Source organism: Populus euphratica, unplaced genomic scaffold, assembly GCF_000495115.2.
Source record: "Populus euphratica unplaced genomic scaffold, PopEup_1.0 scaffold407.1, whole genome shotgun sequence".
NCBI classification, from domain to species: Eukaryota; Viridiplantae; Streptophyta; class Magnoliopsida; order Malpighiales; family Salicaceae; genus Populus; species Populus euphratica.
The window spans coordinates 135,495-148,151 of NW_011500293.1; the positions used below are offsets into that span (position 1 = coordinate 135,495).

The window sequence follows — 12,657 nt, forward strand, 5'->3', positions numbered from 1 at the left end:
AATCAACGGGTTACAATCTAGTTTTTGACCGAAGCTTACCTGGTCAACTAGGTCATACTAGATTTTTTTTCTCTATTTTTTCTTTAACCCTATTGAATTCCAGTCCCGGATCAACCGTGTCTTGGGTCGACCTATCGAACCGGGTTAGGTTTTGAAACTATGGTTGTAATTAGAGGTAATGTGGATTAGCTGTATTTTTTAAAATTTTAAAATTTTTCACTTTTAGATTAATTTTTTTATTATTTTGATATACTAATATTAAAATAAATCTTAAAAATATATTATTTTAATATATTTTTAAACAAAAAGATATTTTAAAAATCAATCAAAAGCTTAATTAGAAAAAACGCGGTGGCTATATTTTATAAATATGATCGGACAGAGCATCGATTGGAAATAAATTGAAGTTGCGAGGATTCGGTATAAATAAAATAAAAAGAACGGCACCCATAAAGCAAAATGGAAGAAATTTCTTCAATAAATCTTTTTCTCCCACTGAAGTCCCTCAGCTCCATTCTGAAACAAAAACCACTTACATAAAGTTTCCTTAATCCTTGTTGGGTTTTGAAGCTGAGTTGGTGGTTTGGTGTTTTGTTTCCTTACAAGTAGAAAGAGGGGTCTCTCTTGATTTTCAGGTGACTTCTCATTTTGGTTGGAGATGGTTACTCTCTTTTTGTGTGTTTTAGGGACTTAAAGTTTTGATCTGTTACTGAAACAATAACTTTTCTTGCTTGTAAGATTATTGCTTGTTAGCACCTAAAGAAAAGAAAGGAAAGAAAAAGATTGTTGCTTGTTTATGTCAGATCCTGAGTAATTCTCTTTTGGAGGTAGATAACTGAATGATTGTGCATTTCTTGAGATGGTGAAGAAGAATCTATGTTTTCGTAGTCATGGGCTTTCTCTGTAAGGATTCTTTATGCCATGGAAGAGAAGTGGGTTGCTAGCAAACTAATCTCTTTGTTAACAAACATGATAAATTAATTTCCAGTGATTGTTACTTTAATTTAAAAATTATTTATTTATTGCCATTTGGTTTTGAGTATTTTGTAGATGGAAGAAGAGTGTCTTAACACAGAATCGGTGGGAAATGATGATGATGCTGATGAATGTGGGATTGAAGGAGATTGTGCGATGACGGAATATGTCAATCAGACTGGTGTGATTGAGAACCCCCTGCCTCCTTCCGTTGGCATGGAGTTTGAGTCCTATGAGGACGTGTATTACTTTTACAATTGCTATGCCAAGCAACAGGGATTTGGTATTCGAGTAAGTAATACATGGTACAGGAAGAGTAAAGAAAGATACAGAGGAAAACTTAGCTGCAGTAGTGCAGGCTTCAAGAAGAAAAGTGAAGCAAACCGACCAAGACCTGAAACAAGAACAGGCTGTCCAGCGATGGTGAAGTTCAGGTTGATGGAAAACAAAAGGTGGAAAATTATTGAAGTCGAACTTGAGCACAATCACTTAATTACCCCAGGAAGCGGTAAATTCTATAAATCTCATAAAATTATTGGTCCTGGGACCAAAAGGACATTGCAGTTGGATGGTCCTGAAGAAGTACAAAAAATTAAGCTGTTTCGCACTGTGATTGTTGATGCTGAGGGAAATGGAGGTGTGGATACTGATGGAGGACAGTTTGGGAATGATGTTCTCCTGCCAAGTCAATTAAAGCTTAAAGAAGGAGATGCCCAAGCTGTTCAAAGTTTTTTTTTCCGCTTGCAATTGATGGATCCCAACTTCTTTTACGTGGTAGAACTTAATGAGAAAGGATACATGAGGAATTTGTTTTGGACTGATGCAAGGTCTAGGGCTGCGTATGGTTATTTTTGTGATGTAATTGCAATTGACACTATGTGCTTGACATACAAATTTGAAGTACCACTGGTTGCATTTATTGGAGTAAACCATCATGGACAACCTATCCTATTGGGATGTGGTATGCTTGCCGATGAAACAACAGAATCATATATGTGGCTGTTGAGGGCATGGCTTACATGCATGTTAGGACGTCCTCCACAAGCTATCATCAGTGACCACCATAAGACCTTGCAAACTGCTATCGCTGATGTTTTCCCGAGAGCTTCTCATTGTTTTTATTTGTCACGTATCTTGCAAAGAATTCCAGAGGCTCTGGGAGAATTGTTTGATTTTGAAGCAATTAAAGTATCATTGAGTAAAGTAGTTTACTGCTTTCTCAGGCCTGAGGAATTTGAAGCAGCTTGGGAAGAGATGACACAGCATCATGGAATCAGGGATCATAAATGGATCCAAACATTATATGAGGATAGGAAAAGGTGGGTTCCAGCCTATTTGAAAGAGACATTTCTGCCAGGAATGTTACCGCTCCAGCAAAATGAAACTGCATTTTCATTTTTTGAAGGGTATCTGGATAGACATACATCTCTCAAAGAATTTATGGACAACTATGATCAAGCTTTACAGGCGAATCGTCAGCTTGAATCATTGGCTGATATGGATTCGAGGAATTCAAGTTTTATGCTAAAATCAAGGTGTTTCTTTGAGCTGCAACTCTCAAAGTTGTACACAAATGAAATCCTGAGGAGATTTGAAAGGGAGGTGGAGGGTATGTACTCCTGTTTTAGCACAAGACAAGCTTATGTTGATGGACAGGTGATGACATATTTAGTCAAAGAAGAAGTTGAAGTTGAAGGAAGTAAGCGGGAAACTAGAGATTTTGAGGTCATGTACAACGCATCCGAAATGGATGTTCTGTGTGTTTGTGGATTGTTCAATATTAGCGGGTACTTGTGTAGGCATGCATTAAGTGTCCTTAACCAAAATGGCTTGAAGGAGATGCCGCCTCAGTACATCCTCACACGGTGGAGAAAAGATATGAAGCGGTCCTATGTTCTTGATCACAGCTGCCGCGGTATTGACATCAATAACCCAATTCACAGGTATGATCATTTGTACAAATGCATTGTTCGGGTTGTAGAGGAAGGGAGGAAATCACAACATTGTTCCGAGGCTACGCAGCAAGCTTTGGCCGACATGTTGAACAAGCTTCATCTTGTAGAGGACCGGCCACCGGCCATGTAATACGTAAGAGTAGTGAAACGTAGAAGATAAGTGCGTGTGATTGTGTTGCTTCTCTGTCAAAAAAGGCTGTAAGCTCAGGGAAACCATGCAGCTGACATATTCGAAAAATGCGTCGGTATAATCTGGAGAAATTGTCTTGTTGCTGAAAAAAAAAATGATTTCCTGGAAAAAATCATTAATTAGAAGTCGCGAGTTGTTCCTCGAGGACTTCCCAGCTCCACACATCTTCCATAACCTGGAGGAATGTTGCCCTCACGCTACTCTATGAATGAATCTCGTTGATTATGGCTTTTTTATTTTTGGTGTCCAAATTGGAAAGCCATGAACAGAAAGTGTGATAGAACAAACACACGCATCCCTTCCTCGTACTCATGTTTGTCAAAAAGAAATTATTTTTCTATTTTTTTTTACTTTGAATTTATTTTTTTAATTGATGAGTTAAAAATAAATTTTTTAAAAATAAAAATTTAATATATTTTTAATAAAAAATGGTCTAACATAACATAACCTAGGCTGACAGTAAAGAAAAAAAGAAAAAGAAAAGGAATATATATATATATATATAAAGTTCTTATTTTACCCACCAAGCCTAATTAATTTTCAAAACTCGACCGTAAGACTAATAAATAACAAAACCCTTTCTCACATCTTTCCTTCCCTCCTCTTCGTGCATCCGCCGATGTGGTGAGCGCCTTCTTCACAGAACACACACGCACGCACAAAGAAAAGAATATGAAGTTCAAGGCATTTGTGACTGAGAATGGCGTAAGTCTGCTGGACAGGAGATTCCTGCCTGCTTTGGACAAAATGGGAAAGATTTGCCATCTTTTCCTCACCAGAGAGCACGCCTTCTTCCTCCACAACCTCCTTACCACCTCCGACGGCATCCAATCCATTGCTCAGTTCCGCAAACAAGCTCTCTTCGACGACTATCGTATTTCCAGCCAGAATGAAGACCGCATTGCGTTCGCCTTTGACATCTCCCTCCTTCTTCGCGCTGTTCGTAGCAGTGTCAGTATTATTTCCAGTGAGTCTGGGGGTGCGAATCGGCTTCAGGTTAAATTGGTGAAGAAGCTGCCTCCTAATTCTACTCAGCCAATGCCTTTTCTTACCTTTGAGACAAAGGGTTATAAGTCTGCTGTTATTCAAGACGTTCCCATTTCCAAGCCCTTGTCTAGGGATCAACTTCTTCAACTTCAAGCTGCTCTTGACGCTGCCCAAGATCTTCCTCAGACTCTGGTTCAGGTTCCTGATTTGAATCGGCTGCAGAACTTTGTTGATCGCATGAAGCATGTTGGTGATCTTCTGAATGTTTCTATAAGCAAGTACGGGGATCTTCACCTGCAGATTTCAACTACCTTGATCACACTTGGTGCTGAGTTTCGCAAGTTGTTGGTTGTTGGAGATAAAGCCCAAGCCCCAGATGAGGACCGAGATTTAAGTGCGCAGACTCGGTCAGAGAGGGCGATTTTGATGGGAGATGCTCAGAATGTGCAGGTCAGTGTAAGGCATTTTTCTAAGAGTCTACAATGTCACTTGGCCAAGCCGGATTGTGCTTTCTATGGGATTGCCCCTCAGGGTGCTTGTTTGACTGTGATATTCCAGTTCTTCATTCCCGGAACTCGTCAAACTGATAAATCTATCAGTCTGCATTGTAGGCTTCCTGTGCTTGACCCAGGGTCAAGCTGAAGGTTAGTTCCTATCTTGTGTTTTTTTGGCTGTGGAGTATGATGGCCAATTTTGTTGTTTTTGATTGAGTTGTTGCGATTTGGATTTGCAAACGTGCAGAAGTTCATATTATGATCATATTCCATAAATAGCTCAACGGATTTGGATTGCATTTACTGTGTTAATATCTCCCTTCCCTCGCTGGTTTTAAGGAAACATTGAACATGGAAGTGACATGTTAGAAGAAAATGCTACTTGAATTGATGTAAATGTGATGATGCGAAACCCTCATCAAAATGTAGCAGCATTTGGTTCTTGGTGCCTCTACTTATCCTTTCTCAGTGTAAGATATGCTATTCCTTATGATTTGTGGTTTTTTGAAGCTTTACTTCACCATAGACTAAAACTTAGAAAAAAAACCTTCCATCAACTTGATTTTGAAGTGTTCTCGTCTTCTTTTTCCTCCCTTGTGTGGTTTAAATCGTTGAAATTACAAACCAGTACTGGAAGGAACTAAGTGATGATTTATTAGCAATGGAAGAGTACGTGTTCTCTTCAGAATTGTTACTTGATGTGTTCGTCATTGATTTGCATTTATTTATCGTATGCTCTATAAATTTGCTGTGATTGCCAAACTCATTTGCAAGGAAACATGAGTATGAATATCTGTAACTCTGTGAGAAAATGTCTTCCCTCAAACCAAGAATTAAAAGTCTCTATTTGGCTTTTTTACTAGCAGTTCCATAGCTTCAAATGAGATGCCATCATTTGGCTTTGTTTGTCTATAATGATATTAGCTGACATCTAGATTTACTCATGGGCATCTCGCATGTTACTGGTTATTTAGAAGGGTTTGAATAACTCCCAACTGGCTATGGTGAATCATGTTTTGTTGCAGTGAGGGAACAGATGGGAATTGATCTTGATGACAAGCGGAGTGCTGATGTACGACAAGTAGTAGCATGAGTTTGAGAGTAAGATAAAGCTGTTAGTGGTTGTCGACAAATTAGGTTTATATCTTGGTTGAACCCTTTGTGTAATTGCAACTGAATCCTTATATATGTTGTACTGTAAATGATCATTTTCAACAATCAAATGAGATAGTAAAGATTCTCTCATCTCTCGTTCTTTTAAAACTTTCGTAGACCTGTCATCTACTTCCATATTTGTGATGCAGCACTTTTTTATCCCTGCGACTTTGCAAGGAGCAGCAGCAGCAGCAATGGTGGTGTGATCTTATGAAACTTGTTCATACCGCATTGTCAATATAGGTTACGTGAACTTTCCTAAGATTAGGCATCATTTGCTGGTTGAACCTTTAATGGACAGCACAGTCTCTTTTGTTTTAGGATGTAACTGGTCACCGGCAACAAGTTCACGGACAATGCCATTCATCTCTATCAAGCTGCAGCCTGGGGTTTTCTTGAACCTTGGTTTACTGTTTTTATTTGCTTTTAAAGTTATTTAAGTTAATTTACTATACCATAAAAATATGAAAAAGATATTTTTGTCTGAATATAATGATTAATGAATCACGTACACCATCAACAAGGACATTGATTTTTGTATAAAATGGCAAGATCATTATTATATTATTCCAATGTTTTGTATCTTAGCCTCCAGAAAACCGTATCTCTTTTAGGTTTTGTTAATTCAGCTAATACTCATATTAAACTTGAAACCCTAAAAACTAACACTGCGACCTTCTCACTGTTTATATTGCGTTTTTTCTTTTTTGGGCGTGGATGCTACAAATATCCAAGAAAGTAATTCACTAATATTAGAATTAGCTATTTTTTATTTTTTTATATAGAAAAAGAAACTGAAAAAACGTAAAAGGAATTAGCTCAGATGACAAAGCATTCATCTAAAAAGATGCTAATGATGGACAACATTATCACAGCTCCGCTAGACCACTGGTGCTTGTTACAGTCTCTGTTCCGCATAAGTTTATAGTATAACTTCAGAGGGAGGAACCATTGATGAACTATCTCTCGCATAAGTTACTTCAGTTTTTCAAGCATTCGAAGCCAAATTCCTGTATCCTTTGAAAGCGCGCATGCATGCATTCAACTTATGATCGATCAATATACCTGCACAGCTCCCCCATGGAAACGATTATTCAGAACTACAACTGGTAACATTTCCAGGCTAAAGCCAAATGATTATTCACCATAATCCACGGGGGCAGGTTTACATCACCGAGCTAAAGCTACGAGAAAGAAGAAAATGAGATGCTGATTTGGATTTCTTTTTCTTTTTTTTACATACATGATGAAGCGAAGAGAATCCCACAGGAATGGAAACAGAACCCTGCAAATTGATATTAGCATAAACAAAAACGCTAATGGCAGAATGCAATAATCCAAAGTGATCACTGAAACCAAGATTAGTTCCAGGTCCGATGTAGCATGACAAATCCTAATCAAACATCTTATATTGGCAGTATAAATGAGAAGAAAAGGGAAAAACAATTGCATAAACCTAAAAATCAAACAAGTCAAATGTGCCCAGGCTGTAGGACGAAAGATGTTCCTCCACAAGACCTAAAATTCTTTCTTCACAAGTGCGTTAGAAATCTCCTGTGATGATGATGACAACGATGATCCATGCTGGAGCCAATCCTTGGCGCATACAAGGGCTTCAAGTGTTATAGGAAGTAGTGAACCCCTGTAGCTATCTATCTTTCTGTTTTCAGTGTCGAACACAGAATCAGGAGCAACAGTAGATACTGGTATTGATAAAATATCAGCAGCCATCTTCGAAAGCATTGGGTACTTCAGCCTGTTTAGTTTCCACCAACCTACTACATCAAACTCATGCACCCGAGGAAGAAGAGACTCCTCTAGATACTGATCCAATTCCGACTTCAAATGTTGCCCACTTGTAATCTCAGAAATATATATATCAAAATCTGAAAGCCCATCTCCAATAGAAAGCATAGGTAGATCTTGAGTGTGCAATTCTAGAGGCTGCATCTCTTGATGGATTACTTGGAGTTGCATCTCTTGAGGAGGCACTTCCTCAGTATGCATCTCTTGCGGCGGTGCTTCCTCTGTTGGCGTCTCTTGAGGCGGCGCTTCCTCCATGCACGTCTCTTGAGGTGGCGCTTCCTCGGTATGCGTCTCTTGAGGCGGCGCTTCCTCTCTGCACATCTCCTGAGGCGGCTCTTCCTCCATCTGCATCTCTTGAGGCGGCTCTTCCTCTCTGCACATCTCTTGAGGCAGCGCTTCCTCTCTGCACATCTCGTGAGGCGGTGCTTCCTCCATCTGCATCTCCTGAGGCGGCGCTTCCTCTCTGCACATCTCTTGAGGCGGCGCTTCCTCCATCTGCATCTCTTGAGGCGGCGCTTCTTCTGTGCGTATCTCTTCCAGCAGCGCCTCTTCAGTGCGCATCGGCGGCGCTTCCTTGGTGCACATCTCTTCCGGCGGCGCTTCTTCTGGGCACATCTCTTCAGGTGGGGCTTCTTCTGCCTGCATTGCTTGAGGAAGCGCTTCTTCTGTCTGCATTGCTTGAGCTGGCACTTCTTCTGCCTGCATCTCTTGAACAGATACCTCTTGGGAGGGAACTTCATTTGGGTGGATCTCTTGAACAGGTACTTCATGGGAGGGAATTTCTTCAGCATGAGTATCTTGGGGGTTTACTTCTTCAGTGTTAATATCTTGAGGGGGTACTTGAGAGGCATCATCACTCTGCATCTCTTGAGAAGGTGCTTCTTCCGTGTGTGATTCTTGAGGTGTTATATCTTGAGCATGCATTTCTTGAGAGGGCGGTTCTTGAGAGGACACTTCAGTGTGTATCTCATGAATGGATACTTCTTGGGAAGGCATTTCTTCCACGTGCATCTCTTGAGGGGTTAATGCTTGTGAGGGCACTTCTTGGGGGAGTGACTCCTGAGGAAATACCTCCTGATGGTGGCCATCTTGAAGAGGCACTTCTTGAGGATTTGATTTGTCAGGGTGTGCGACTTGAAGAGGTACATGAGGGTGCAGTTCTTGGGAATATCCATCTGGAGCAGGTGCTACTTCGACCTCTTGAAGAGTGTCTGATTGAGTAAGGCTAATATGCCCTTCTTCCACATATGCTGCTGGTAGATGAATATTGGGAGCAAGATAGTCTAGAAAGAGTTCATGAATGCCATCATCAACACTCTTGATCCACATACCAGCATCCTCACCAAAGACCTTTGGGAAGCTAAATTCTAGAAGCTTCATCTTAAACCTTGGATCCATGACCACTGCGATTGCCAAAACAAGGAAGCAATCCTTCCAATACTGATCAAACTTTTCTTTCATGGGTTTGATCAGGTTACTGACAAAGGGGTCTTGGCTCATGGTTGCATGTGTCAGCTCTAACTGGATTTTATACACTTCATGGTAAAATACATGGGCAGGTGGGTATGTTGGGCCTGTCAAAATGTTAGCTGCATCATATAAAAGCTTCAAGTATGTGCAGAGAATATCCACCTTCTTCCAATCATCAGTTGATGGGTTTATCTTGTAAACAGGATCAGAGGTGTCTAAGCACGCAAAAACTTCCTTCAATTCACTGGCAGCCACCAGCATGTGGTACGTCGTGTTCCATTTAGTTTGATTGTCAATAATGAGGATTTTTGTGCTAGGGACTTGAAGTTGTTGCCTGAGTTCAGTAAACTTCTCATCGTGAGCTTCCGAGGTTTTCACATATTTCACACTTTCACGGATTCTCCTAACAATCTCCCCTGTGGCACTGAGTGCATCTTGTGCAAGATGACTTAACACTCGAGCATAGCAACTCCCTTTTAGTAACTGACCATGGAGCACAAATGGGTTCTTGACAGAAAGAAGTCCCCTTAGATTTCCAATTACATTCTCATTTGAGAAGGATTGATCAAGAGTGAGAGTAAATAACTTGCTCCTCAAATGCCAATCAGATAGGCAAGACACAACTGCTTGGTTGAACGCATAATCAGAATCATAAAAAGGTAACGTGGCAACATTAAGGATTCGTCGCTGTAAATTCCAATCACCATCAATGAAGTGACCTGTTAAGAAAGCATATCCAATATCTAGATTCGAAATCCCAAAATCCAACGTAAGGTTGACTCGTCCAGGAATTCCATTGATAAGATTCAAAAGCCTTTGCTTCTCCCTCAGGTACACGTCCACACATTCCCCTTGAATGGTGTTGAAACTCACCATATTGTAATGAGGTTGAAGAGTCCGGACAAAATCAATGAAACCAGGGTGTTCCACTATGTGGAGTGGATAATCATGCAGAATGATCATCTTAGCTATCTCATGGTTGCAGCGGTCCTGATCCAAGGGAATGCCTGAGAATCCAGGAGATGCTCGGAAACGTTTTTTAGGAGGGTCTGTTTTCGAGCCTGGTGTATATGGTGATGATTCATTTTTCTGACGGCTTACAGGGCAGATCCCCAGGGCAATATGTCGCTTGAGGTGACTGGTTCCTGCAAGCTTTGAACCAGTTATATATGCAAATGATTTCTTGCACTGTTTACAGCACGCTCTCATACAGCCAGCTCCAACAGTTTCAATTGTGAAGTGTTCCCAGACAATAGACTTCTTTCTCCTACGTTTACTAGGCTGTTCCTCAGAAGTGGGTGGTTCATTGTTATCTGTTGGAGTCACAGGGGTAATTGCCATAATGGGACTCATGGGGTCTTCTACTTCCATGATAAGGCTTAATCCTGCAACAGGATAAAATGTAGGAATTAAGTGGGAATGAAAAAACAAATAAGACAATAATGGAGAACTATAAATTTGATTCTGGTGCAGATTAGTCATAGCCAATTTCAAACTCTAACTAAGAAAATGTAATAAAAAAGGCATTTAAACAGCATATTTGATTTTGCTCCTACTTTGAACATTGTTAAGATGAAAGCTGAAATGAAAGTAATACTAGCTTTTCCAGGCAAGAGGACAAGTGTTTACATTCAGATGAAGTGGTGGCACCTTAAAAGTTAAGAAGCAAAGTAACGGAGGATTCCTGTCAGAATTTCAAAAGAAACCAACACAAAAGATGGTGGCACAGAAGTAGGCTCCCAATACCTCCCAGTACGCTGCCTCCAATCTATAGGTTTTTACAGCTTTGGGCCAAAAGGAACATCAATAGGTGATTAGTATTTGATTATGCAGACTAACCATTTAACTCTTAGCACAAGTTATTTAGCATCCAGTCCAATAAATAGATGCAGAATAAGAGCGTTCGAGTGCATTAAAGGAAGTTCCATAATATCCCATATGAGAGAATTTCAAATGCTTATATGCCAGCAAATAAAAAAAGAGCCCGAACATAAGAAAATGCTTGTGTCGAGTGTACTTGAATGCATTGAACTGAAAATTTGGTGAGGATTGCTACCAGATTGAGGAATTTTATCAAAACTTGACAAGTCTTTTCAGGACAACCAGCAACCAGCACGGAGTAAAAGCTCCTAGGAATTTGCTATCCAAGAATACCAGCAAGCATGAAGTGACAGTAATATTGCAGTGAACTGAGCTATATCAGAACTTCACAAACCCAAAATGAACTAAGCTACCACTAACAGGAGCATGAACCAAACCCAACAAACACGAAAATCAAAATAACTCTAACCCACTAAACTGAAACATGTTCCAGCATAAACCCTAAAGACGATTTTTAAGCCAAGTCCAGTAGCCAAAAACCATAACAGATCAAGTAAAATAAACAGAAACAAGTAACAGCAACTTCATCTGACCTTGATTCGCAGATCTGAACTGAAGTGAGCCAAATCAAGAAAAGAAACAAACACCCTGCAAAAACAAACAAAAAAAATCGAATCAAAACTATTTTCTTGATTTCTTTTGAAAATTCAATAAAAATAGTTTTTAGAAAAAAAATTATGGAGGAGGAGGAAGAAGAAGAAGAAGATGGGCTTTGAGGCTTACTTGATGAGCTGCGGAAAGCTTAGAGCTTTCTATTGAAAGTTTCGAGCTTTCAAATTAAAATTGAAAGAATCAAAAAAGAAAAAGAAAAACACCAAAGAAACCCTAAATTGGACCTTCAGAAGGGCTAGGCTAAGGGCTAAACAGATTTTGAGTTTGCTGAGGGCCTCTTCTTGTTATTATAACCAAAAGAGAGATAGGGACAAATTTGTCAAACAAAAAAAAATCAAACTTTGATATGGACTAATAAGCTTCGAGGTCCATCAATGTCTCTAGCCGTACATAGAGCCCACCTAACACCTATCTAACCTTGACCGTTGATATCTTCTGATGCTCTGGTCCCCGGTGGTTTGATCCAGCGGCTATTATTAATCCTATATTTAACTCAATTATTCACATTCGTTGTTTTGTTTGTAAAATTATTAATATAATAGTCCAAAACCGGCTTGAATGTGCCCGGAAGAGACCTTACTGAGAAGTCAATTTTAAAAAATAGTTAGTTGTGAACGTTCGTTTTAAGATATATTTTTTAAAAGGTTTTTTATCCAAAATATGTTAAATTAATATTTTTAATATATTAATATTAAAAATAAAATAAAAAATATTATTTAAATATATTTTTAATTAAAAAATATTAACCATGATATATAGTTGCAGTCTTTAAGTATGAAAGAGAAATCTATACGTGGGAAAAGAAACGACTCCTAGATTAAAAAAATATTTGAAAATGTGGTAATAGATTTTTTAAATAATTTTTACTTGAAAATATATTAAAATAATATTTTTTTATTTTTTAAAAATTATTTTTTAATATTAACACATCAAAATAATATAAAAACATAAAAATTTAATTTAAAAAAATAAAAAATTAATATTTTTAAAAATTATTTTTAAAATACAGGTACAAGTTGAAAATACTAAATTCAAGCTTAATAGTTAGGATTTTTTGAAAATATAGTTTAACTCGTGTTTTTAAAATATTTAAATTTTTTATTAAAAATTATTTTTTATATTTTTAAATAAA

General features: G+C 38.7%; 3 protein-coding genes across 15 annotated transcripts; 2 read left to right on the forward strand and 1 right to left on the reverse strand.

The window, feature by feature from the left end:
• Positions 1-295: 295 nt before the first annotated feature.
• On the forward strand, positions 296-3,355 carry LOC105113286 (protein FAR1-RELATED SEQUENCE 6-like). Of its 3 annotated transcripts, XM_011009394.1 has the most exons (3): positions 296-635; positions 739-827; positions 1,051-3,355. In XM_011009394.1, the coding sequence occupies exon 3, from the start codon at positions 1,051-1,053 to the stop codon at positions 3,058-3,060; it is 2,010 nt and encodes a 669-aa protein (XP_011007696.1). In that variant the 5' UTR covers positions 296-635; positions 739-827; the 3' UTR covers positions 3,061-3,355. The 3 variants fall into 3 exon arrangements, with proteins under 3 accessions (XP_011007696.1, XP_011007695.1, XP_011007694.1); XM_011009393.1 differs by lacking the exon at positions 739-827; XM_011009392.1 differs by lacking the exons at positions 296-635; positions 739-827 and adding an exon at positions 852-932.
• A 300-nt stretch (positions 3,356-3,655) lies between these two features.
• Positions 3,656-5,864, forward strand: LOC105113288 (Hus1-like protein). Of its 3 annotated transcripts, XR_839925.1 has the most exons (3): positions 3,656-4,751; positions 4,849-5,071; positions 5,627-5,864. XR_839925.1 is itself a non-coding variant. In XM_011009396.1 (2 exons), the coding sequence occupies exon 1, from the start codon at positions 3,793-3,795 to the stop codon at positions 4,747-4,749; it is 957 nt and encodes a 318-aa protein (XP_011007698.1). In that variant the 5' UTR covers positions 3,656-3,792; the 3' UTR covers positions 4,750-4,751; positions 5,468-5,864. The 3 variants fall into 3 exon arrangements, 2 of the variants coding, with proteins under 2 accessions (XP_011007698.1, XP_011007697.1); XM_011009396.1 differs by lacking the exon at positions 4,849-5,071 and having other exon boundaries at positions 5,468-5,864; XM_011009395.1 differs by lacking the exon at positions 4,849-5,071 and having other exon boundaries at positions 3,657-4,751.
• Positions 5,865-7,030: 1,166 nt separating this feature from the next.
• Positions 7,031-11,796, reverse strand: LOC105113289 (zinc finger BED domain-containing protein DAYSLEEPER-like). 9 transcript variants are annotated; one of them, XM_011009406.1, is made up of 5 exons: positions 11,637-11,796; positions 11,447-11,501; positions 8,568-10,417; positions 8,145-8,201; positions 7,031-8,090 (listed from the first exon to the last, which is right to left on the reverse strand). In XM_011009406.1, the coding sequence occupies exons 3-5, from the start codon at positions 10,401-10,403 to the stop codon at positions 7,275-7,277; spliced, it is 2,709 nt and encodes a 902-aa protein (XP_011007708.1). In that variant the 5' UTR covers positions 10,404-10,417; positions 11,447-11,501; positions 11,637-11,796; the 3' UTR covers positions 7,031-7,274. The 9 variants fall into 9 exon arrangements, with proteins under 9 accessions (XP_011007708.1, XP_011007707.1, XP_011007705.1 ...); XM_011009405.1 differs by having other exon boundaries at positions 7,031-8,201; XM_011009403.1 differs by having other exon boundaries at positions 8,145-10,417; positions 11,637-11,795.
• Between the last annotated feature and the right edge of the window lie 861 nt (positions 11,797-12,657).